This window comes from Neofelis nebulosa, chromosome 10 (assembly GCF_028018385.1).
Source record: "Neofelis nebulosa isolate mNeoNeb1 chromosome 10, mNeoNeb1.pri, whole genome shotgun sequence".
Taxonomy (NCBI): Eukaryota; Metazoa; Chordata; class Mammalia; order Carnivora; family Felidae; genus Neofelis; species Neofelis nebulosa.
The window spans coordinates 54,231,840-54,256,077 of record NC_080791.1 but is presented as its reverse complement, the minus strand read 5'-3'; the positions used below and the strand labels follow the sequence as shown (position 1 = coordinate 54,256,077).

At 43.4% G+C, this 24,238-nt stretch overlaps 2 protein-coding genes across 2 annotated transcripts; one reads left to right on the top strand and one right to left on the bottom strand.

Moving 5' to 3' along the window:
* Positions 1–3,474: 3,474 nt before the first annotated feature.
* THRSP (thyroid hormone responsive) lies at positions 3,475–6,111 on the top strand. Its single transcript, XM_058687668.1, has 2 exons — positions 3,475–4,081; positions 5,645–6,111. Exon 1 carries the CDS (start codon positions 3,592–3,594, stop codon positions 4,060–4,062), a length of 471 nt encoding a protein of 156 aa, XP_058543651.1. The 5' UTR covers positions 3,475–3,591; the 3' UTR covers positions 4,063–4,081; positions 5,645–6,111.
* Positions 6,112–7,992: 1,881 nt separating this feature from the next.
* NDUFC2 (NADH:ubiquinone oxidoreductase subunit C2) lies at positions 7,993–17,473 on the bottom strand. Its single transcript, XM_058687659.1, has 3 exons — positions 17,134–17,473; positions 10,557–10,700; positions 7,993–8,176 (listed from the first exon to the last, which is right to left on the bottom strand). Exons 1-3 carry the CDS (start codon positions 17,300–17,302, stop codon positions 8,127–8,129), a joined length of 363 nt encoding a protein of 120 aa, XP_058543642.1. The 5' UTR covers positions 17,303–17,473; the 3' UTR covers positions 7,993–8,126.
* Between the last annotated feature and the right edge of the window lie 6,765 nt (positions 17,474–24,238).

Genomic DNA, 24,238 nt, shown 5'->3' with positions numbered 1-24,238 from the left:
TAAAAAAAAAAACAAAAACAACTTTTAGGGCTGGAAATGAGTTAATCAAATATTTACTTAAGTACCCTGTTAAAATTAAATTCTTTCACTTTATTAATTTAGAAAACCTGCTTTTTTCTACTCATAGTGTAGGAAACAGTTTTATGCAAATTCTTTACCCCTCTGACTGGTGGAGGTAATTTTGGGCCCGTGTGTCTTGCTAAGAGTTTAGTTTGCAGTAAAGTAGGAGGAGAGCAACCTGGACAATGAAGACTGTCAGAACAGGAGTATGTCACGTCCCTCCTTCCCTGAGGAGCAATTCTGGAAAAGAGTCTCAATGTTAGCACCAGCAGTAGCTGCGGATGCTCAGGCTCCCTCACTGGCCAGAGTCCTCACGACTGCCTCCTGCCAAGCCAGGGACGCTGTTTTTCAAGGCGACTGGACATTATGACCAAAGGCACTAGAATGTATCAAGAAGTGAATCTTTTATTTATTTATTTAATTTTACATTTATTTATTTATCTTTGAGAGAGAGCGTGCGCGCGCGCACACACACACACACACACACACACACACATACACACACACACAAGCAGGGGGAGGCATAGAGAGAGAGAGAGAGAGAGAGAGAGAGAGAGAGAGGGAGACACAGAATCCAAAGCAGGTTCCAGGCTCTGAGCTGTCAGCACAGAGCCTGATGTGGGGCTCAAACTCACAAACTGTGAGATCATGACCTGAGCAAAAGTCAGACGCTTAACTGACTGAGCCATCCAGGCTCCCTGCAAGAAGTGAATCTAATGGTCATTAATCAGCTAGTATCTACCGAACATTTGCAGCACTGGGCCCTGGGACAGGTGCACAGTGAATGGAAATGTATGTAGCAAGTCCTAGAATGAGGGAATAAAAGAGGGGTTGGGAGGACAGAAGGAGGAAAACAGAAATGCCAGGAGGCAGTGCAAATTTTTTTTTTTTTTAATTTTTTTTTTCAACGTTTTTTATTTATTTTTTTGGGACAGAGAGAGACAGAGCATGAACGGGGGAGGGGCAGAGAGAGAGAGGGAGACAGAGAATCGGAAACAGGCTCCAGGCTCCGAGCCATCAGCCCAGAGCCCGACGCGGGGCTCGAACTCACGGACCGCGAGATCGTGACCTGGCTGAAGTCGGACGCTTAACCGACTGCGCCACCCAGGCGCCCCGAGGCAGTGCAAATTTATTGAGGTCGCGATATACCAGATATTTCGTAAATATCATCTGTAATCTCCATGGTGGGAGTTATTACTCATCTCAACTCCTCCTTGCTTAAGGACTAATAATGTGTATTCTTAGGCTGGTTACTTTACCCCCATAGGCCTCAATTTCCTCAACTCCTGCCACATGTCATTGCTGGGAGGATTGAGTTCTGTTCTAAGCACTTTGCTTAGAAAAGCAAGCCCTCAATCAATGTCATCATGATTACACCATAGGAGGAAGCTGAGGCTCAGAGAGGAGCAGTGACTAGTCCGGGGCCACATAGCCATGGGGAGGAAGAGCTGGCTTATGTTCTCTGTTCCACTCCACAATCTGTGATACAGGAAAGGTTAAAGTGGAAGCTTTGCCCTTCACAGCAAGCCTGTGGCCTGGACTTGGCTGTCCTCTCTGCCCTGGAGAAGCAAGGCCACCTGTCTAACGCAGGATGACCCCAGGTTACCTGTGGCTATGTGCATGGCCAGCCCAGGAAGGGCACTTGGAGAGAGGGCCAACCTTGGTTTTCCTCTGAGGGCTGGAGAGCTGGGCCAAGCCTCATCTTGTCAGGTTTGAGCCCTTGGACAAGTACCTCCTCCTTTCAGCTGTTTCCTTGTCTGAAAAGAGGGCTGCCAATGTTTTTCTGCCCCATAGGGCTACTGTTACGGTGGGGATTGAGAAAGTTAAAGACTGGGAAATGGTGTTTCACACAACCCTGTTGTGCTAACAGAAGCATAGTTAAGGTAGGCAACTTTGGGGTGGGATGGGGTGAATATTACAATTTAATTTAATGGGAGGGGCTAAAGGCAGGTAGAATTCATTTAGAAATAAAGATGAACTTTCTTGTATCTCTGGCCATAGGAGTGGTAGGGAATGGGCGAATGGAGTCAAGAGAGTGAGTCAAGTGAATGCAGAGGGGACTCCCGCCCTGAGGTAGGGGTGAGAGTGGCTTAGGTGAGACAAGATCCCCTCCCTATGCTCTCCTCCTCTCTCCCCATTGCTGGGGCAGAAGCACCTAGCAGATCTTTCCACCCAAGGTGGTGTTGTGAGCAGGTGCCTGAACCAGAACTTGGAAGGACTTGTTCTCCACTTGACTCTGACACTTACTTGTTGCACAACTTTGAGCCACTCTCTGGGCCTCAGTTTTCCTAATTATCTCATAAATAATAGAGCAAATGCAGTGTGTCAACTGTGATAACGTGGTTTTGCAAAAGATTACTGTCTTCTAAGACTGCTGGTCAAAGGACTAGGTCGGTGGTGAAGAGGAAGCATCGTAACTGCTGGAATTGTAGGTTACAGTTGACAGTGACCTGCATTCATCTAGTATCTGCACAGATAATGCACCTGGGAACTGTGCTTTGTGGTTTACAGAGCATTTTCAATGGCTTTATCTTATTTAATCATCACAACACCTGAAATTTACAGATCAGGATACGGATGCATTTAACATGTACAACTTATGCAACCTCACACATAGGTCTAGAGCTCTGACTGGAGGTGGGAGTGAAGTGGTCCTGGGCTGCCATCCCAGCTCCAATGGGGCCATGGGCAAGTTACTTTAACTTAGTGCAGAACTTGATGTGAAGTAGGTTTTCAATAAGTGTTAGCCAGCAAACAACCAGAAAACGCAGCTGGGAAGTTGCAGAACTGGGCTTCTGGCTCCTATGTCAGTGCTCTTTGCCCCATAATGAGCTGTTTCATTTCATGACCCTCCTCCCTAGTTCATTTAGCAGCTGAGGCACCCCAGGCTAAAGAAGTGAACTTGTACATTAAGAGGCAGGCAGTGAAGGGACGCCTGGGTGGCTCAGTCGGTTAAGCGTCCAGCTTCAGCTCAGGTCATGATCTCACGGTTCGTGGGTTTGAGCCTCATGTTGGGCTTTGTGCTGACAGCTCAGAGCCTGGAGCCTGCTTCAGATTCTGTGTCTCCTTTTCTCTCTGCCCCTCCCCTGCCCACTCTCTGTCTTTCTCTGTCTCTCAAAAATAAATAAACGTTAAGAAAAATTAAAAAAAAAAAAAAAAAAAAGGAGGCAGTCAGTGAAGAGGCAGCTTGGTCTCAGATAACCCGAAAGAACTCATGACTGCCCTGGGGTCAAGCACACTGGTTGCCAAAGAGAAAAGCTTCCCTCTAACAAGCCAGTTGCGCTGGTGAAGGAGGAGGCGGGTGCTTGCTGAGGCGGTCACAGAGTGCTGAAATGACTGACAGAGGGCTGGCAGGTCTGTCTCTGGGCAGATGTATCGCCTGATATAGACGTTGGTGCCCAAGCCCTGGGATTGGCCTAAAACAGGTTTGTGTTGACCCACTGGCGGGCTTTGGCATCCTGTCAAACTGCTGTCACCTCCGGACATAAAAATGGTCTTGACATAGTGCTGGGGCAGTCTGCTGGACTCGGCATGGAAGCAGCAGCCATCATGCGGGTGCAAACCAAGCACTACCCCAAGAACTGCCTGCTGACTGTCATGGACCGGTACTCGGCCGTGGTGCGTAACATGGAGCAGGTGGTGATGATCCCCAGCCTCCTGCGGGACATGCAGTTTAATGTGCACGGGCACCGGGCCCAGGATGGGGTCCCTGATCTCTACAACTACTTCACCATGCTCAAGGCCATCCGTGTGGATGTGGACCACGGGCTGCTGCCCCGAGAGGAGTGGAGGTCCAAGGTGGCAGATGGCAGGGCCAGTGAGGCTGAGAATGAAGCTGCAAAGACAGAGAAGGATGAGGAGGAGAGGATCTTGGGGCAGCTGGACCTGGAAGCCCAGTTCCACCTGCACTTTTCCAGCCTTCATCACATCCTCACCCACCTTACCCTGAAAGCTGAGGAGGTGACGAGGACATACCAGGAGATAATGGGACAGGCCAAGTAGGCCTCGGACTCTAGGGAAGGTAATGGTGGCTCATTGGTGGGTGTCAGAGTCCACTGAGGGATATTCCAGGGGAGGTGAGCTGGAGCAGTGCACAGCCCAGTGGGAGAGGGAGAGCCTGGGTCTCAGACAGGTACCCTCACTGCAGGGTATTGAGACCAGGACCTGGGAGGGCTCAAGGCCAGGCCTGTCTTACTCTCTGGACCCAGAACTGGTAAGTAATGGCCACGAATGGCATGGTGATAATAAGAAAGGTGGCCTGTGAATGCATACCTTATGTGCACATATATGTGTTTGTGCATGGGTGCATTTACTAGCAAGTGTGTGAATGCTTGGGTCAACAGCTCTGGTTCAAGTTCTGACTCTACCACTAAGGCCTTGGTTTCACTGGCTCACTTCCCCGGGTTGCTGTTTCTTCACTGAATCATAACAGTATTAGTAAAAACAACTACTGGCACTTCAATAGTTTTCTAATTTAAAAATCACTTGCATATGGGGCACCTGGCTGGCTCAGTGGGTTGAGCCTCTGACTCTTGATTTTGGCTCAGGTCGTGATCCCAGGGTCATGGGACCGAGCCCCATGTAGGGCTCCGCGGTGAGCGTGGAGCCTGCTTAGGATTCTCTCTCTCCCTCGCTCAGCCCCTCCCCCCAGTGGCACTCTCTCCCTCGTTCTCTCTCTCAAATTTAAAAACAAAAAATCACTTGCATATCAATTTTCTAATGGAACTATCATTCCCTTTTACAGATGAAAAACTGGGGGCCTGAGAAGTAAAAGGAGTCCCAGGTTACTCAGGAAATGAATGCACCCTGGCTTAACTCAAATCCAGTTCCCTTTCTCTGTGCTAGTGGATTGGCCTAGAACCTTAGAACCCTGCAGCCTGGGCTGGAGAGAAACCCCCTCTATGTGTGTCAACTATACTTTAATTTAAAAAAAAAACAAAAAACGGGGCACCTAGGTGGCTCAGTTGGTTAAACCTCCAACTTTTGCTCCAACTCTCATGGTTCGTGGGTTCGAGCCCCGTGTCGGGCTCTGTGCTGACAGCTGAGAGCCTGGAGCCTGCTTCAGATTCTGTGTGTGTGTGTCTCTCTCTCTCTGCCCCTTCCCTGCTCTCACTCTGTCCCTCTCTGTCTCAAAAATAAATAAACATTAAAAAAAAAAAAAACTAGAACAAAAATCCAATTTGTTAGTGTCAACTTTAGCAACAAAATAGAAAAGAAACTGCACCCAACTCCTTCAAAGACGAGAGCAGCCATTCTGCACCATGTTTGAGCACACCGTAACCTGATGTTCATGGAGGCTATCTGGTACAGCAGAAGTTAAAAAATCTGGGCTCTGGTCTTGGGTCTACCACTGACTCTGTATGACCCCAGACAACTTCACCTGTCTGCATTGCAGTTTCCCTGTGAGTGAAACGCGGAGGCGAAACTAGCTGTTACCACAGCTCTGACACCCCAACTCTTACACTGCTAACTGCATTGCCAGATTTCCCTACAGCAATGAGCTGTTGCGTTGTTTTTCCTACCTAAATAGGCACGTTGTATGAATTTATACTGACTCGGTTTTTTAAATTTCGGCTCTCCACAGATCCCTTTAAGTGGCAGAGGGCAGACTCTGATGAGGACACGGAACAGTTCACTGGCTCTGACGCAGACCAGAAAGGCCTGGACCTGCCGCTGGAAGCAAACAAAGGCGACTTGGCTCTCTGGGATGCTTCTCTCGCTCTGAGCACCAGCTTGTGGACTTGGCACCAGGTCACCTTTAGGATGCCTGCTGTTATTCACAGCTCCCCTCACCGTCTTAGCAGCTTGGGGTGGTGGCCAGTGCTTCATGAGGGGCTAGGTATTACCTGGCCAGTGTGGTATGCCAGAAAGGACGTAGGTTTTAGCACCTGGCCCAACTGAAATTCACATCCTTTCTCTGGGCAGTCATTTACCATGTGATCTTGGACATTATTCAACTCACCGGAGCCTAAATTTCCTCATCTATAAAATGGGATAGTATTACCTCATGAGATTGTAATGGAAATTAAAGAAGATGATGAATCAAAAGCACCTGGCATGTGAGTGCTATTATTATAGGTTGACTTTCTCCCACCCTTACCATGTATTTGCTCTAGCCCTTGCTTTTTACCCTCCAGAACTAAGGCATAGCAAAGTCCCTTGGGATGAATGGTTCACACTCATGTACCCGCCAACCACAAGTGAATTATAAACGTATTTATTGCAGTAGCAGTAAACAACCCAAAACTTTGTACTTATATATATCTTCATTAGCTTTAAAAAAAATTTGTTTCATATTTGAGAGAGAAGAGAGCGAGTAGGGGAGGGGCAGAGAGACAGAGACAGAATCCAAAGCAGGTTCCAGGCTCTGAGCTGTCAGCACAGAGCCCGATGTGGGGCTTGAGCTCACGAGCAGTGAGATCATGACCTGAGCCACCCAGGGGCCCCTATCTTCATTAGGTTCTAAAGTAATTTCTCAGACATAATTTAATTTTTAACAAGTGAGACCCAAGAGAATAGATGGAACTCATCTGATTTTGTCCAGAAACCACATGCGTATACTCATTCTAATTTGATATAATGTATTGAGAAATAATTTTATTAATCTCCCCAAACTAATCTGATCATAAAATCTGAGCTTGCAAACAAACACATTTTGGATAAACATTTGGATTTGGGAAGTGATAAAGGGTAAATTTGTTCCAGTTAAAAAAAGGGGTTTTTACCTTTAATCACACCAAGCTCTGCTGTAGACAGTGTTAGCTGCTGAGCCCATTTTCTCCTGGGTGATCCCTGGATCATAACCAAAGACCCTTTTGCAGTATCAGTGTTCTAACAGTTCTTCTGGTCTTGAGTCTCCTCCTAAACCACCCTTTATATTGATTGTTGCAGAGAGCTCAGAAATACAAACCTGACTGTGCTATTCCACTAAAAAGCCTTTAGTGACTTCCCACCACCTGTAGAATCAAGCCCAAATTATTCTGCAAATTCAGAAAACCCTCCATAATCTGGGTTACTTTATTTTGCTTTTACCAGCACTGGGAACAGGTAAGCTTTTTCTGTAATCGGCCATATATTAAATAGTTCAGCTTTTGCAGGCCATAACGTCTGTCACAACTACTCAACTCTGTCAGTATGACATGGAAACAACCATAGACAGGCAAACAAGCATGGCTATATTCCAATAAACCATTCTGGCAGCGGACAACATTTGGCCCACAGGCTGGTTTGCTAACTCAACTCAACTTCATTTTATTTTTTATTTATTTTGAGAGAGAAAGAGAGAATCTTAAGCAGGCCCCAAAATCAAAAGTCAGGAATGCTTGACTGAACCACCCAGGTGCCCCTAAACTCCATTTTATTTTATTAAAAAAATTTTTTTTAATGTTTATTTATTTTTGAGAGAGAGAGAGAGAGAGAGAGAGAGAGAGAGAAAGCAGGGGAAGGGGAAGGAGAGAGGGAGACACAGAATCTGAAGCAGGTTCCAGGCTCTGAACTGTCAGCACAGAGCCTGAAGCAGGGCTTGAACCCACGAACTGTGAGAACATGACCTGAGCTGAAGTTGGAGGCTTAATCGACTGAGCCACCCAGGCCCCCCACCTAAACTCCACTGTAAATCTGCCAGATGTCTTCTTAAAATTGGGTGAATAGGGGTGCCTGGGTGGCTCAGTCGGCTAAGCGTCCGACTTCGGCTCAGGTCACGATCTCGCGGTCTGTGGGTTCGAGCCCTGCGTCGGGCTCTGTGCTGACAGCCTCGAGCCTGTTTCGGATTCTGTCTCCCTCTCTCTGACCCTCCCCCGTTCATGCTCTGTCTCTCTCTGTCTCAAAAATAAATAAACATTAAAAAAAAAAATTAAAAAAAAAAAATTGGGTGAATGGAAACGGACCATTCTCCAATGAATTATTTTTCTTATGACAAAAAGGAGTCAAGAGTGTTCACGATGACCATTTTAATCACAAAGTGTTAACATACAGATTAACATAAACTTCAGGTATCATGGAAACATGTTTCACAAAATTCAGACATAACTGGTATCAGTGAAACCAAAGTAAGCATTTTGGAGACTTCAACGCACTGGATGGAATTCTTCAAGAAAGTCACCGTAAGTTTTCTTATCTATAAAAAGGAAAGATCACAAAAAAAATTATTTTATATGTTTATTTATTTTTGAGAGAGACAGAACACGAGTCGTGGAGGGTCAGAGAGAGAGGGAGACACAGAATCTGAGCACGTTCTGGGCTTAGAGCTGTCAGTACAGAGCCCAAATGTAGGGCTCAAACCCAGGAACCGTGAGATCATGACCTGAGCTGAAGTCAGATGCTAAACCAATTAAGCCACTCAGAAGCCCTTTAAGTTATGTTTTAAAAATCGTATTTCCTAAAGAAAAATTAACAGTTAATATTCTCGTAGACAGAAACTCCTCTAAGAATTTTCTTAGGTTCTTGTCCTCAACCATAGCTTGGCAATCCCTGAGACACTGTTTCACTGGATGAAGGGTAACTTTGGAAGACTCTGGTGACATCCAGATGGCTGCCCAGAGGGACAAAGCGCTGCCAGGGGGCCCTGGCTGACGGGGTAATGGAAGGAATAAACAGGGAGGAGCACAGGTCAGCTGCAGGACCAGGAGTGGAGGTGGTCAAGCTTTCCATGTCCCTGCTGTCAGTGCAAGAGGCTCTCAGCACACCTGCCACTGATATGCTGCTCAGAGACAGAATGAGTCTGTAAGGCTATACAGGCTCCCACTGACAGAGGGAGCTAGTATAAACAGGAGGCAATGAGCCACAAGCCTGGGACCGAGGACTGCTCTGCCACTGGGTCTGTTAGGAATCACTATTTCCAAGATTCCAATGCTAACATGCATTTGCCTACTCCCCATCCCTGATACATCCATTATTCACGGCTTTGTACTCTAGCCTTTGAATTCTTCATTGGTAAAGAAAGCTATACCTTTTTGATCCACCATGAACATCACATATGTGACTAAAGGCTATGGGAATATTAAATAGAGTAATAAAATTTTAGAGCTAAATAGGACATTAGAGACCATCCTTTAGTATAATGAAATTTAAATGCTTAATATTACATTTTTGTGAATATGTAAATATTTAAATATCTCTTTAAAATCTATGTAAGTTCAAAGTTTTTCTACATTCGTTCATTCATTCTTTCACATATATGTACATCTGTATTATGTACATGTATTAAAATACAAACAAGACAACAGTTATATTACAATCATATTCATAGTTGAAGAGTGCTAAGTAGAGTGTACTGAGGAAATTCCTGTCTGTAGCTGGGCCAAGACTTCTCTGAGATGATGAATCTTACGTTGGAATTTGCTAGGTGGACAGGTAAAAATGGAGGAAGAGGACGATCAAGAAGGTACAGAGTCGAGCATTACCCAGGATATAGGGCAGATTTAGGACACAGAATTTCACAAGGCAGGAGATGAGTGACAGGAGATGAGACAGGTTTTTGTGTAGATCAGATCAGCTATTATTTATTGCTTACTAGTATAGGCTTTGTACTAGAGGGCTGAGGAAAAAAGATGAAGCTACAGTCTAGTGAGGGAGACAGACATGTACATGTTATGTGGTGGATAAAAGGTATGGGCAAAGTCTTTCTAGCAGGCAATTAGCTCAGCCTGGGGAAATAAGCCCTCCTAAACAGTCTGGATTTTGTCCAATAGGCAATAGATAGCTACTGTAAGCAATGCCTATCATTATGCATAGCCACATTTATCCAGAGACATGATCTTCAGTAAGACTGAAGGCAGAGGTGTGCTGGAGGCAAGTGCAAGAGTTCAAGCAAGAGATTATAAGGGTGTGAACTGGGGTAGTGGCAGCGGGAGAGAGATGGGAGTTTAGGATTGAGAAATAGGAAGTAGAATGGTAAGACTTGAGGACTAATGAGAGGTCACAGAAAGACTGGAGGACACTTTCCAGGCTTCTGGCTGGAGTAGCCAGGTGGACAACAGTGCCACTCAACCGATGCAAAACACAGAAGTCTGCAGAGGCAGAGGGGACATAAAATCTGTTTGCTGTCTGAGGGACACAGAGGTACTCGGCTAGGAACTGGATATACAAATTCAAGAGAATCCTAATACATAGGCAATGATGTGAGAGTCAACAGAATACTGAATGTACCTGAAGCCACAGGCATGTATAAGATTAACCAGGGCAAATGATACAGGGTAAGAAAGAGGTTCACTATAGGTAACTTGAAATACCTTTCTCTTTTTTTGTTTATGTTTATTTATTTAATTTTGAGAGAGAGAGAGAGAGACAGAGTGTGAGCAGGTGAAGGGCAGAGAGAGACAGAAACACACAATCCAAAGCAGGCTCCAGGCTTTGAGCTGTCAGCACAGAGCCCGATGCAGGGCTTGAACCCATGAACCGTGGGATCATAAAGTTGGATGCTTAACCAACTGAACCACCCAGGCGCCCCTGAAATACCTTTTTCAAAAAATAATAAATCAAATAAATAAATGAAATACCTTTTTCAGGAAAATCCTCTGGATGTGATTTTACATATGCAAACATATCATGGTCCTTCACAGCATACATATAGTCTTGACGTTTTAAAAGATAATATCCAATAAAGACAAAAGAAGTAACATATAGAAGCTGGCGATGTAAACCTGAAATTCAAACAATAAATTCCAAAGAAAGCAAAAATCCATCAATGTATATTTAAAATCACAGCTTTGCAGTTCAGATATGTAATTTATTGTTATTTCTTCCACCATTCTTTAAAAAAAAAAAGGTTTTTCTACATGGCTCTTTTGCAAAAACAGCCTTGACCCTGACATCAATTATGAAAACCAACATTAAATCTACAAACATAACTATGAATAGAATCCATGTTTATTTATTCATTCATTTATTTACTTATGCAAAACGAACTCAAGATTTTTAAAATTTAGGTTTTATAAATTTCTTTATGGGAAAAGGTGGATTAAGTACAAAATCCTGAAGATCTAAACTAACTTGTATTCCAGGACCTGTTCAGGATGCCATGTGACAGAGATGAAGTCCTTTATAAATGCTCAGAAAGCAGTTTGGTTTGTCTCCATACACCAATTTGTATCTGCATATTTACTGGTTACCAAAGCAGCCAGCTACACTATCAATTCTCTTCTTACCTTCTAAATTCTGTACCATGTGTATGAGTACCTATTCGAAAACTAGATTAAAAAAATCATCCTATTATAATGAGACTGGGGAGGATCAAATCATGTGATCTAGGGAACGCCAAAATTTAAAGTCTGAATGGGAGATCCAAAGGGCTGAACTTTATATACAGAAACATCTTTTAAAAAAGGCTAACCACAGGTTTGATTTTCTAGCTATGCCCCAGAATTCTATCCCCAGCCCTCTTCTTCTTATCCCATATATATTGCTTTGAAGAATACATTTATTCCTATAGTTTTATTTACCACCCATGTTCTAGTGACCTGCAAGTATGTCCGACTCAGATACCCAAGGTGAATAACAGATATATCCAAATGTTTGATACGTGTGTTTACCTGCGTATCCCCAAACGAACTTCCTTCCTTCCTAATTACCTTTTGTAAGACCAATCACCCAGGAAATCAAGCCCTGGGTGATCACAGTACTCATCCCTTTTTTTTAATGCTCTTTCCCCACATCCTGTCACTGAGTCCTGCCAATTCTACCTTGTAAATATTTCCTTGCCTCACTTCAGGGAACTCAAGCTCCCTTTCATCTCATTTTCTACTCTGCACTTATCCCAGTCTGCACCCTGTCACTAGAGGAATTTTAACTAAAATACAAACCTAGCTTGTCAGCCCTTTCTCCTTCAATTATACCCAATAGGAGACCAAACTCCTAGATGACCTCCCAGGTCTTTCATGAGCTGACTTTTCCATCTTTATCTAACATTCCCTGATATGCACATTGTGTTCCAGCAATACTGAACTACTTCTATTTTTATTTTTAATTAATTTTTAGAGAGAGAGAGCAGGGAAGGGGCAGAGAGAGAATCCCAAGCAAGTTCTTTGCTATCAGTGCAGAGCCCAACGTGGACTTGAACTCCCCAACCATGAGATCGTGACCGGAGCAGAAATCAAGGGTCAGACACTTAACTGACTGAGCCATTATACTGATGGGCACCCCATTATACTGAACTACTTTTTTTTTTTTTTTTAATTTCTCTTTGAGAGACAGAGACAGACAGAGTGCAAGCAGGGAGGGGTAGAGAGAGCGGGAGACACAGAATCCAAAGCAGGCTCCAGGCTCTGAACTGTCAGCACAGAGTATGAAGCAGGGCTTGAACCCACGAACTGTGAGAACAGGACCTGAGCTAAAGTAGGACATTTAACCGATTGAGATACCCAGGCGCCCAATACTGAACTGCTTTTAATTCCTCATACCACCCACTGGTTATTTCTCTGCCCAGAAAACCTCTGCCCCCATCCTTCAAGATTCAATTCAGACATCACTTCTGCTAAGAAGTCATCCCAGAATTTTCCTTAACAGGGTTAAAACAGGGTGAACTCCTCTCTATTAGCATGTTAACTGGTATATAGATTATTTCCCTCTACTACCACACAAAGCCAATGTTTAATTCATTTTTGTGTACCAGCATGTAGACAGCACTTAATATTTAATAAATGGATAAAAGGTCTTGGGCAAGTCAATTTACTACCTCTAAAACAAAGATGATACCTATCCTATCGTTCTCGTGGCAGTATTATATACACCAAAAGAAAATGCGTGTAAAAATATTTTGGAAAAATGTGTAAAACAATAAAAATTCAAAATAGTACTACAATCTGGGACTGGACAGGGTTCAGGCTCTTTCGCATTCTCCCTGACCCCAAACAGCCATCACTCCCCCTAATGGGCCACCTGCAATACAGCAAACAAAGTGTGCTGAGTTCTTCTTCTGTATGCCACTGGACGACACAGACACAAAGACCTAGACTCTCTATGCTTATGTATATCCCTCATAGAAAAAGATTCCCTGAATGTTTCAGATGGTGATGTTAGTGTCCCAGCCCTCAAGGGCATGGTTTGGCCCCTTCCCAAGTCCTCCTTTCCTTAACCTCTTCTCTCCCTCTCAGTGGTGGCCTCCCTCCCACCACATGCACAACCCCTCCACAATCGTTTTCCCTTTATTAAGTGAATTAAAACAATTTTTTTAGGTTTATTTATTTTTCAGAGAGAGAGAGAGAGAGAGACAGACAGACAGACAGAGCATGGGTGGGGGAGTGGCAGAGAGAGGGAGACACAGAATCTGAAGCAGGCTCCAGGCTCTGAGCTGTCAGCACAGAGCCCAATGAGGGGCTCGAGCTCACGGACCGCGAGATCATGACCTGAGCCAAAGTCAGACGCTCAACCGGCTGAGCCACCCAGGCTCCCCAAGTGAATTTAAACTTGGAAGCCATGGTGTTCTTTGCAGAATACCATTAACTACTGATATATTATACTAGAAATCAATAAATATATTTAATTTTGTGGGTGACACTTAGATACCAACGGACTATAAATCTAGAGCAGGTAAGTGGTAACTACTATCAGTAGTTTAGAGCTTGCGATGGGAGAAAAGCTCAAGAAAAAAATTCTATTTAATATTTTCTGCTAACTTGAAAAAGATCTGCATAATTTGATTTCATTTACAGAATATTCCAATGCTACCCACAGAATGCCAGATACTTTCCACGGCTATAGTTTGAAAATCCACCATATCTTTCTCCTTCCCCACTCCTCTGTCACAGCTGTTACCCAACATGCATAAACTTACACCATTTGGCCTTTTAAATGGATATGCTTGTCTGATTTGTGAGTCTTTCGAGGCCTGGGACCATGTTTTAGACTTCCTCGTAATCGACATATATTTATTCATTCAATACTTACTGAATACTGCTATATGACCGTCATTAAACTAGACAAACATAATGTGCTTCAGTAAATGCTGCTGAGAACCATTTCAATAAAGTTCTCAAGACCGAGGAAACCCCGGGGAACTCAGGAACTCTAACCCCTAGCCCCTAGGTTAAGGGCTTTATACATCATCTCATCTAGTTCTCACAGCCACACAGAGGTAGATATTATCTCTATTTCATATGTAAGGAAACTAAAGCTCAAAGAGGTAAGTAACTTCCCCAGAATTGAATGGCTAGTAGAATGGAGTGGTGTCAAACCCAAAATCATGTGCTCTTGACCACTATGTTCTTCCTCTGGAATAGTATCTCTCCAATCTGTACCTCCTCTGTGCTCCCAAAGTGCTCTCTGCTCACCTACTTCTATGAAAACATATTATCTGTCATGCCTAGACCCATAATGGACTGTTCACTTGTCTGACTCGACTAGGAGCTCTTCAAGGGCAGGAACAGTATCTCACCCCATATACCTGGTATGTAACCCTTCCTGGCACAAAGAAAGAACTTAGTAAATGCTGAACAAACAAATATATGGTAAACTGTGTGCATAACAACAGCTAAGGAATAGAAACTTTGTCTAGTATCTTCTGTAAGCCAGGCATTTTCTCTCTAGAATCTCACTTAATTCCCACAACAAATATGCAAAGATTAATTACTCTCATTTTACTGATGAAGAAATTTTGCCTCTGAATGGCCCGGCCAAGTAACTTGTCCAAGCTAACACAGATAGGAAAGAGAGGAGCAAGGCCATTGAGTTGCAAAGTGCAGCTGTGACATGCTGGGGCAAATGTGGAGTGGTGATGAAAAGGGAGAAAACCTCATCTCCCCAGAGGCAGAAGTAGACAAAGCCCACTCCTTTGGATGGAGGAGGGTCATGTCTAAGGGAGATGGGATTTCAATACTATTTGAGCACTGGAAACGCTAAGATTTGGTGAGCTGAAAGCTGGACTTCAGGCACGACATACAGCTGCAAGGTGGCCAAAAGAGGAACAAGTGAAGTGATTCCTGGTCGCCTGAACCACTGTATTAGCTTTCTTCTTAACTGAGTTCCTCGGCTCCAATCAGTGCTTTGCACTGACAAAGGTGACCTTCTTTTTAAAATACAAGGCCTGGTGCCCCTGGGAGGCTCAGTCAGATAAGCATCTGACTCTTGATTTCGGCTCAGGTCATGTTCTCCAGGGTTCCTGATTTCAAGCCCCATGTGAGGCTCTATGCTGACAGCAAAGGACCCGCTTGGTATTCTCTCCATGCTCCCTGTGCCCCTCCCCACTCACGTGTGCTCTCTCTCAAAATTAATAAATAAACATTTAAAAGAAAAAACAAAACAAAACACAAGGCCTGGGGAACCTGGCTGGCTCAGTTTGTAGAGCATCTGACTCTTGATGTCACAGTCATGAGTTCAAGGCCTACGTTGGGCATGGAGCCTGCTTAAAACACAAGGCCTGCTTACCACATCTCTCCACTCCCCATCCGCCAATAGATCTCAAAAGCTAAAAAGGTTCCTGTCTGCCTGGAGTATAATGTGCCCTGATCTACCTAAATCTCCTTCTTACCCTCATTATACTATTCTATACACTCAATCATCAAACTGTTCCCCATTCAGAGGCCCTTACTTCCATTTACTTCCACTAGCTTCTCAAAGGCCTGAAAAACTCTCCTAGAATTTGATAAATCATAGCTAAGTTCAAAGACACCTCTTCCAGGGGCGCCTGGGTGGCTCAGTCGGTTAAACAACTGACTTCGGCTCGAGTCATGATCTCACAGTTCTCACAGTTCGTGGGTTTGAGCCCCACGTCAGGCTCTGTGCTGACAGCTTAGAGCCTGGAGCCTGCTTCGAATTCTGTGTCTCCCTCTTTCTCTGTTCTTCCCTTGCTCATGCTCTGTTTCTCTCTCTCCTTCAAAAATAAATAAAAACATTTAAAAAAAGACACCTCTTCCAAAGCTTCCCTCCTCTTTTCCCTTTGGAAATCCACTGCCCTTTGCCCAGCTACTGTGTCAGCCATTATCTAACAGGCGGCCACTGACATGCTACTAGAAAATACAGCCCAGGGGCGCCTGGGTGGCGCAGTTGGTTAAGCGTCCGACTTCAGCCAGGTCACAATCTCGCGGTCCGTGAGTTTGAGCCCCGCGTCAGGCTCTGGGCCGATGGCTCGGAGCCTGGAGCCTGTTTCCGATTCTGTGTCTCCCTCTCTCTCTGCCCCTCCCCCGTTCATGCTCTGTCTCTCTCTGTCCCAAAAATAAATAAAAAACGTTGAAAAAAAAATTTTTTTTAAAAGAAAATACAGCCCAGTGGTTTTATCCTCTCCTACTCAAAGGGGGTCTCTAGACTAGCATCATCAACAGTATCTGGGAGTTTGTAAACATCACGCTTCTCTCCAGACCTGATAAATCAGAATCCGCATTTTAAAAAGATCCCCAGGTTACCAGTAGGTACATTAAGTTTGAGAAGCACTACTTTCAAATACAGACTTGAGGTCTAAAAACAGGCTGCTCAGGAGCGCCTGGGTGGCTCAGTGGGTTAAGTGTCCGGCCTCGGCTCAGGTCATGATCTCCCCGTTCCTGGGTTCGAGCCCCCATAGCAGGCTCTGTGCCGACACCTCGGAACCTGGAGCCTGCTTTAGATTCTGTGTCTCCCTCTCTCTCTGCCCTCCCCCCTGCTGTCTCTCTCTCTCTCTCAAAAATAAATAAACATTAAAAAAAATTAAAAACAGGCTACTTAACAACCATATGACCTTGGGCAAGTTGCGTTAGCCCCTCTAAAGCTCAATTTCCTCATTGCGGATAATACCTTTCAGTAAAGTATTTTGAGAATTAAATGCTATAATGCACGTAGCGTCAGTAGTGCATGGCACAAAGTGTACGCTCACTCTTGCACACACCAAGGCGCGAACTGAGAGAGGACCTGGCAGTTCAATCCTGGGTTCTTCACAGACTCACTGTGGGGCCTTGGGTTTCATTGTCCTCAATTGTTAAGTGCCAAATAACACTTTGGCCCTATCGGGTTCTGAAGAGCTCCCGGGACACGGATGCCCCAGGGAGGCGAGGCGGGGACTGTTAGGTGAAAGGCCCGGAAAAGCGAAAGAACCTTGGGCAGCCTATGGAGGAACCAACCCACAGCCCTGAGACCCCCTCTCCTCCCAGCCGATCCCGCCCGCGCAGCCCTCACCGGCAGTCACCACCGGCCTTCGCCGGATCGCGTTATCAATCAGGCCGGAGCAGTAGCCCAAGAAACCCATGTAGACGAGTCTCGGGTCGGTCAGCTTGGGCGGTGGGAGGCTCCGGGCCTCATCCGGCAGGAACTGTAAGGGCACTCGGCCCGGCCGTCCGCTCATCATGGTGATGCCGTTCCCACTGGAGGCCTAGCCTCGGACCGCCAACTACAAAGAAAACCACCAGGACCACCGCCTCGGCCCAAGCCGCGAGCTTTCTCCTCCGAGAGCCGGGCTGAAGGGCATGGCGCAGGGCGGTACAGCGCCCATACGCTTCCCCGTGTGCGCTGCTGCAGGGACCCCGCACACGAAGTTCCGGGTTATCAAATGGCCGGTGCTGCTTGGCCTCCCGCCGGCGCTGATGCTGGCGGGTAGCGGGTGGGTTTCCTGGGCTTGGTACCGCGGGGTCCAGGGTACACCAAATGAGCAGAGCTCAGAGACTAGTAGATACTGCTTTTTTTTTTTTTTTTTTTTTGCTCTCGAAGCCCCCCGCCCGAATTGCCTCTCTTTCCCTCTCCCCTGAATGGTCCTTCAGGCCGAATTGATCTTTGTATCCAACACCCACAAGTAGGTTTGACGGATCGTTCTAAGAAACGTAATTAATCAAAATCATAAAAGCTAGTTTCATTTGCTGGATTTCCCGTTGTTCACAGGCACACCTTCCAAAGCCTAAAATTAAGATGCAGCCAGCAACAAAGAATTCAGAGAACATCAGGATTGGATCATTTAGCCAAACACTTGAAAGTCAGCTTGGGTGGCAGCACCCTAAAAATTTTCACCTCTGAGTCTTTACGTCCTTGCACGTAGCTCAAGGAAAAGGTGTTCCCTACAGGTTTGAAGAATGAAAGAAGAAATTTATAACATTCTGCCAAGTAATTGCCAAGTCTCTGCTTCCCTACCTCCAGTAATGGGGAGCTTCTACTTTTGAACAGCTCTCTTTCGAAAACCCTTCCTGATTTGAGTGACAATGTCTTCTTTTCGTGTTCATTCATTAGTGAGGTCAACATTTTACCTAGATAAATGCTGATTAAACCAGAGATTAATGCAAAGGTATACGTATCAAAGGTATTGAGCTCCAAAGTGGAAGAACTAAATATCAGTTAAGAATGATTAAATAAAGGATGGACCTTTTGTGTCTCATAAAAAGCACTCCCAGATCTATAATATTTCAAGTTAGGATACCCCTAGGTAATGTATATTGGGAGTTGCCTGGAAAGCAGCAATTGTTTCAAAGTTTCACACTCTTTGATCCAGTAATTACAGAGCTGGAAATCAGTCCTATGGAAATAGAATGACATATAATAAAGCTGTTTTACAATTAAAAAAAAAACCTCGGTGTTTATTTTTAAAACTACATCAAAAGAAGGGAAACCACTTAAAATTTCCCATAGTAAGATTGTGTAAATTTTGAATACTAAATGAACTCTTAGGCAAACACTTAAAAATATTTAAATGATATTTACACATTCTTCTCCCCCACATTTTTCTAAGTCCAATCTGGGACAAGATAACAAATACCCATATTCTACCACTCAGAATTCACAACCATTAATGTTTTGTCATATTTATTTTTAACCTTTTTTTTAAAGGAAATAAAACACTATAAATAAAGCTTAAGTCCCCTCTCTCTTCTTCCCCAGAGAACCACTGTCATGAGTTTAGTATATATACTTCCAATTCACTTTTTATATTTTTACATATATTTAGTATCATGTTATGTGTGTTTGTTATGTTTTTTTACCCAAATAGTATAATTCCTTGTTCCTCTTTTCTCTCACTTTTATCATTGCATGCAATGATTCATTCCTTTTTTTTTTTTTTTGAAAGTTTACTAATTTGTGTTGAGAGAGAGTGCATAAGCGAGCAGAGGAGGGGCAGAGAAACAGGGAGAGAGAGAATCCCAAGCAGGCTCCACACTGTTAGCTCAGAGCCGGACATGGGGCTTAATCTCACCAACTGGGAGAACATGACCTGAGCTGAAATCAAGAGTGGAACCCTTAACCAACTGAGCTACCCAGGCACCCCTGATTCATTCATTTTGACTACTGTATAATATTCCATCATATAAATATGTCATATTTAATTTATCCATTACCCTTTTGATGGATATTTAGATTGTTTTCAATTCCTTGAACATCTATACTCTAAGCCTATACTCTAGTGTCCAGAGAAACTTGAATACATGTACTAGGATTAGGAGATGTACAAGAATATATGCAGGAGTAGAAGCACCTGAGTGATTCCGTCGATAAGTGTCTGACTTCGGCTCAGGTCATGATCTCATGGTTCATGGATTCAAGCCCCACATAGGACAGCCCAGAGCCCAGAGCCTGAAACCTGCTTCAGATTCTGTTTCTCCCTCTTTCTCTGCCCCTCCCCCACTCACGCTCTGTCTCTCTCTGTCTCTCAAAAATGAATAAACGTTAAAAAAAGAAAAAGAATATTCACAGGAGCAATAGCCATTTATAATTCTCCCAAACTGGAAACATCCTAAATGTCTGTTAAGAACAGAATAGAAGGGGCTCCTTGGGTGGTTCAGTTGGTTAAGTGTCCAACCTCAGCTCAGGTCATGATCTAAAAATTTGTGAGTTCTAGCCCTGCATTGGGCTCTCAGCTGTCAACACATAGCCCACTTCAGATCCTCAGTCCCCCTCTCTCTACCCCTCCCCTGCTTGCACTCTCTCTCACAAATAAAAACATTAAACAAACAAACAAACAAAAAGAAAAGAAGGGGCACCTGGGTGGCTCAGTCGGTTAGGAAACTGACTCTTCATTTTGGCTCAGGTCATGATCCCAGGGTTGTGGGATCGAGCCCCAAGTAGGGCTCCATGCTGAGTTTGGGGCCTGCTTGAGATTCTCTCCCTCTCTCTCTCTCTCTCTCTCTCTCTCTCTGTGCTCCTCTCGCTCCTCTCCCCTGCTTTTGCTCTTTCTCTATATAATAATAAGAAGAATAAGAAGAAGAAGAAACAGAAAATAAATTGTGGTATTTTCATAGGAAGGTGTATCTATGCATTGGTATGATGAATCTCAAAAAAGAGAGTCATGTTAAAAAAGGGAATAGGCATAAGGGAATAAGAGATAAGTTACAGGAGAATATTTAATTCCATTTATATAAAGTTCAGTGTTAGGCAAAAATATATTGTTTAGAGATACACATGTTGGTAAATTTGGAAAGAAAAGCAAGAGAAGGATTAACATAAATATTCAGGATTATTATCTCTGGGGAAGGAGAAGCACACATAAGGCCTTTATGGTATTAATAATATTCTATTTCTAAGGTGTGGTGGGTACATGAGTGTACATTTTATTATTTTTGACTTTACATGTGCATTACACACTTTTGGGTTTATGATATATTTAATGTAATAATAAATTTATATTGCTACATTAAAATTTTAACTTTACCATCTTAACCATTTTTAAGCATACAGCTCATTAGTATTAAGTATATTCACATCGTCATGCAACATATCTCTAGAACTCCTTCATCCTGCAAAACTGAAACTCTACACCCATTAAACACTAATTCCATGTCCCTCTTCCCCCCAGCTTTGGCAGCCACCTCTCTACTTTTCTGTTTCTATGATTCTGACTTCTGTAGATACTTCATATGTATGGAATTATATAACATTTGTCCTTTTGTGACTGGCTTATTTCACTTACCATAATGTCTTTGAGATGAAATCATATTGCTGCATGTGACAGGATTTTCTTCCTTTTGAGGCTGCATAATATTCCATCACAAAAAGTAGACACTACATTTTCTTTATCCATTCATCTGTCAATGGACATTTGTGTAGCTTCCACCTTTTACCTACTGTGAATAATACTGCAATGAAAATAAGTTTGCAAATATCCCAAGGTCCTGCTTTGAGTTCTTTTAGCTATATCCCAGAAGTGGGATTGCTGAATCATATGGTAATTCTATTTTTTATTTTTTTGAGGAACCTCTCTACTGTTTTCCATAAGTCTGCACCATTTTATTATGTTCCCACAGTGCCTAAGGATTCCAAGTTCTCCACGTTCTTACCTACACTTGCTGTTTTCTGTTCTTTTGATAGGGACCATCCTGTTGAATGTGAGCTGTTATCTCATTGTGGTTCTGATTTGCATTTCTCTTATGATTAGTGATGTTGAGCTTCTTTTCAGACACCAACTTATTGGCCATGTCTATATCTTCTTTGGAGAATTGTCTGTTCAAGTCCTTTGGTCATTTAAAATTGGGGTTATTTGGTTCTTTTTGTTGTTGGGTTGTGGAAGTTCCTTATACATTCTAGCTATTAATCCCTTACCAGATATAGATTTGCAAATATTTTCTCCCATTCCAGAGGTTGCCTTTTCACTATGCTGATTATTTCCTTTGAGATGCAGAAATTTTTTGTTTAAGTTTTTTTCATTCTTTTTAAAATTTTTTTCCTCATACATTTTATTTTATTTTATTTTTCAATATATGAAGTTTATTGTCAAATTGGTTTCCATACAACACCCAGTGCTCATCCCAAAAGGTGCCCTCCTCAATACCCATCCCCCACCCTCCCCTCTCTCCCACCCCCCATCAACCCTCAGTTTGTTCTCAGTTTTTAAGTCTCTTATGCTTTGGCTCTCTTCCACTCTAACCTCTTTTTTTTTTTTTTCCTTCTCCTCCCCCATGGGTTTCTGTTAAGTTTCTCAGGATCCACATAAGAGTGAAACCATATGGTATCTGTCTTTCTCTGTATGGCTTATTTCACTTAGCATCACACTCTCCAGTTCCATCCATGTTGCTACAAAGGGCCATATTTCATTCTTTCTCATTGCCACGTAGTACTCCATTGTGTATATAAACCACAATTTCTTTATCCATTCATCAGCTGGTGGACATTTAGGCGCTTTCCATAATTTGGCTATTGTTGAGAGTGCTGCTATAAACATTGGGGTACAAGTGCCCCTATGCATCAGTACTCCTGTGTCCCTTGGGTAAATTCCTAGCAGTGCTATTGCTGGGTCATAGGGTAGGTCTATTTTTAATTTTTTGAGGAACTTCCACACTGTTTTCCAGAGTGGCTGCATCAATTTGCATTGCCACCAACAGTGCAAGAGGGTTCCCGTTTCTCCACATCCTCTCTAGCATCTATAGTCTCCTGATTTGTTCATTTTGGCCACTCTGACTGGCATGAGGTGATATCTGAGTGTGGTTTTGATTTGTATTTCCCTGATGAGGAGCGATGTTGAGCATCTTTTCATGTGCCTGTTGGCCATCCGGATGTCTTCTTTAGAGAAGTGTCTATTCATGTTTTCTGCCCATTTCTTCACTGGGTTATTTGTTTTTTCGGGTGTGGAGTTTGATGAGCTCTTTATAAATTTTGGATACTAGCCCATTGTCCGATATGTCATTTGCAAAGATCTTTTCCCATTCCGTTGGTTGCCTTTTAGTTTTGTTGGTTGTTTCCTTTGCTGTGCAGAAGCTTTTTATCTTCATAAGGTCCCAGTAGTTGATTTTTGCTTTTAATTCCCTTGCCTTTGGGGATGTATCAAGTAAGAAATTGCTACGGCTGAGGTCAGAGAGGTCTTTTCCTGCTTTCTCCTCTAGGGTTTTGATGGTTTCCTGTCTCACATTCAGGTCCTTTATCCATTTTGAGTTTATTTTTGTGAATGGTGTGAGAAAGTGGTCTAGTTTCAATTTTCATTCTTTTTAAAAATGTTTATTTATTTTTGAGAGAGAGACTGCAGGAGGGGCAGAGAGAGAGGGAGACACAGAATCCCAAGCAGGCTCCAGGCTCCAAGCTGTCAACACAGAGCCTGATGCAGAGCTTGATCTCATGAACTGTGAGATCATGACCTGAGCCAAAGTCGGATGCTTAACCGACTGAGCCACCCAGGCACCCCTGTTTGTTTTATGATTTTTAAGCAATCTCTACCCTCAGTGTGGGGCTGGAACTTACAAACCTGAGATCGAGAGTCACGCACTTGGGGCACCCGGGTGATTCAGCTGGTTAAGCGTTTGAGTTTGAGCCCCACATCGTGCTCTGCTCTGACAGTGCAGAGTCTGCTTGGGATTCTCTTTCTCCCTCTCTCTCTGTTCCTCCCCCACTTTTTCTCACTCTTCTCTCAAAATAAATAAATAAGCTTAAAAAAAGATCGTTTTGCAATGTGGGGTCAACAATGCATTTTTTCCTTTTTTTAAATATACGCTTTAAAAAGAAAAACATCTCATTTTAATGTAAATATACATGATGATTAGAAAGGTTATGAGAAGTCTTTCATAGATTTATTGGTCATCTGGGTCTTTTCTTCAGCAAATTGCTGGGTTTTATCCTTGGTCCATTTTGTTCCTTTGAATTGTCTCTTATTTATTGATTGATTTGTAGAATTCTTTACATATTCTTTTTTTTTTTTAACATTTACTCATTTTTGAGAGACGGAGGGAGGCAGAGCATGAGTGGGGGAGGGGCAGAGAGAGAGGGAGACACAGAATCCAAAGCAGGCTCCAGGCTCTGAGCTGTCAGCACAGAGCCCTACATGGGGCTTGAACTCACAAACCGTGAGATCATGACCTGAGCTGAAGTCAGACGCCTAACCAACTGAGTCACCCAGGCGCCCCGAATTCTTTACATATTCTGATACTAATCCCTTGTTATATAGGTAGCAGATATCTTTTCCAAATCTTTTGTTTGCCTTTGAGCATTATTTATGGAGGATATTTTTTAAGTAATACAGAAGTGAAAGAATTGATTTAGTCAAATATATCAATCTTTTTTGTATGGTCTATGTTTTTCATATTGTTTAAAAATCTTTATTCCATGGTGCACCTGGGTGGGTCAGTGGGTTAAGTATCTAACTCTTGATTTTGGCTTAGGTCATGATCATTTGTGAGTTCAAGCCCTGCATCCGGCTCTGCACTGAGTGTGGAACCTGCTTGGGATCCTCTCTCTCCCTCTTTTTCTGCCCCTCTCACCCCCCAAATAAATAAACATTAAAAAAAAAAAGAAATCTTTATTCTGTGATCATAAAGATATGACCCTATATATTTTTCCCAAGTTTTAATTTCTTATGTGTAAGTCTTTAATCCATTTGGATTTTATT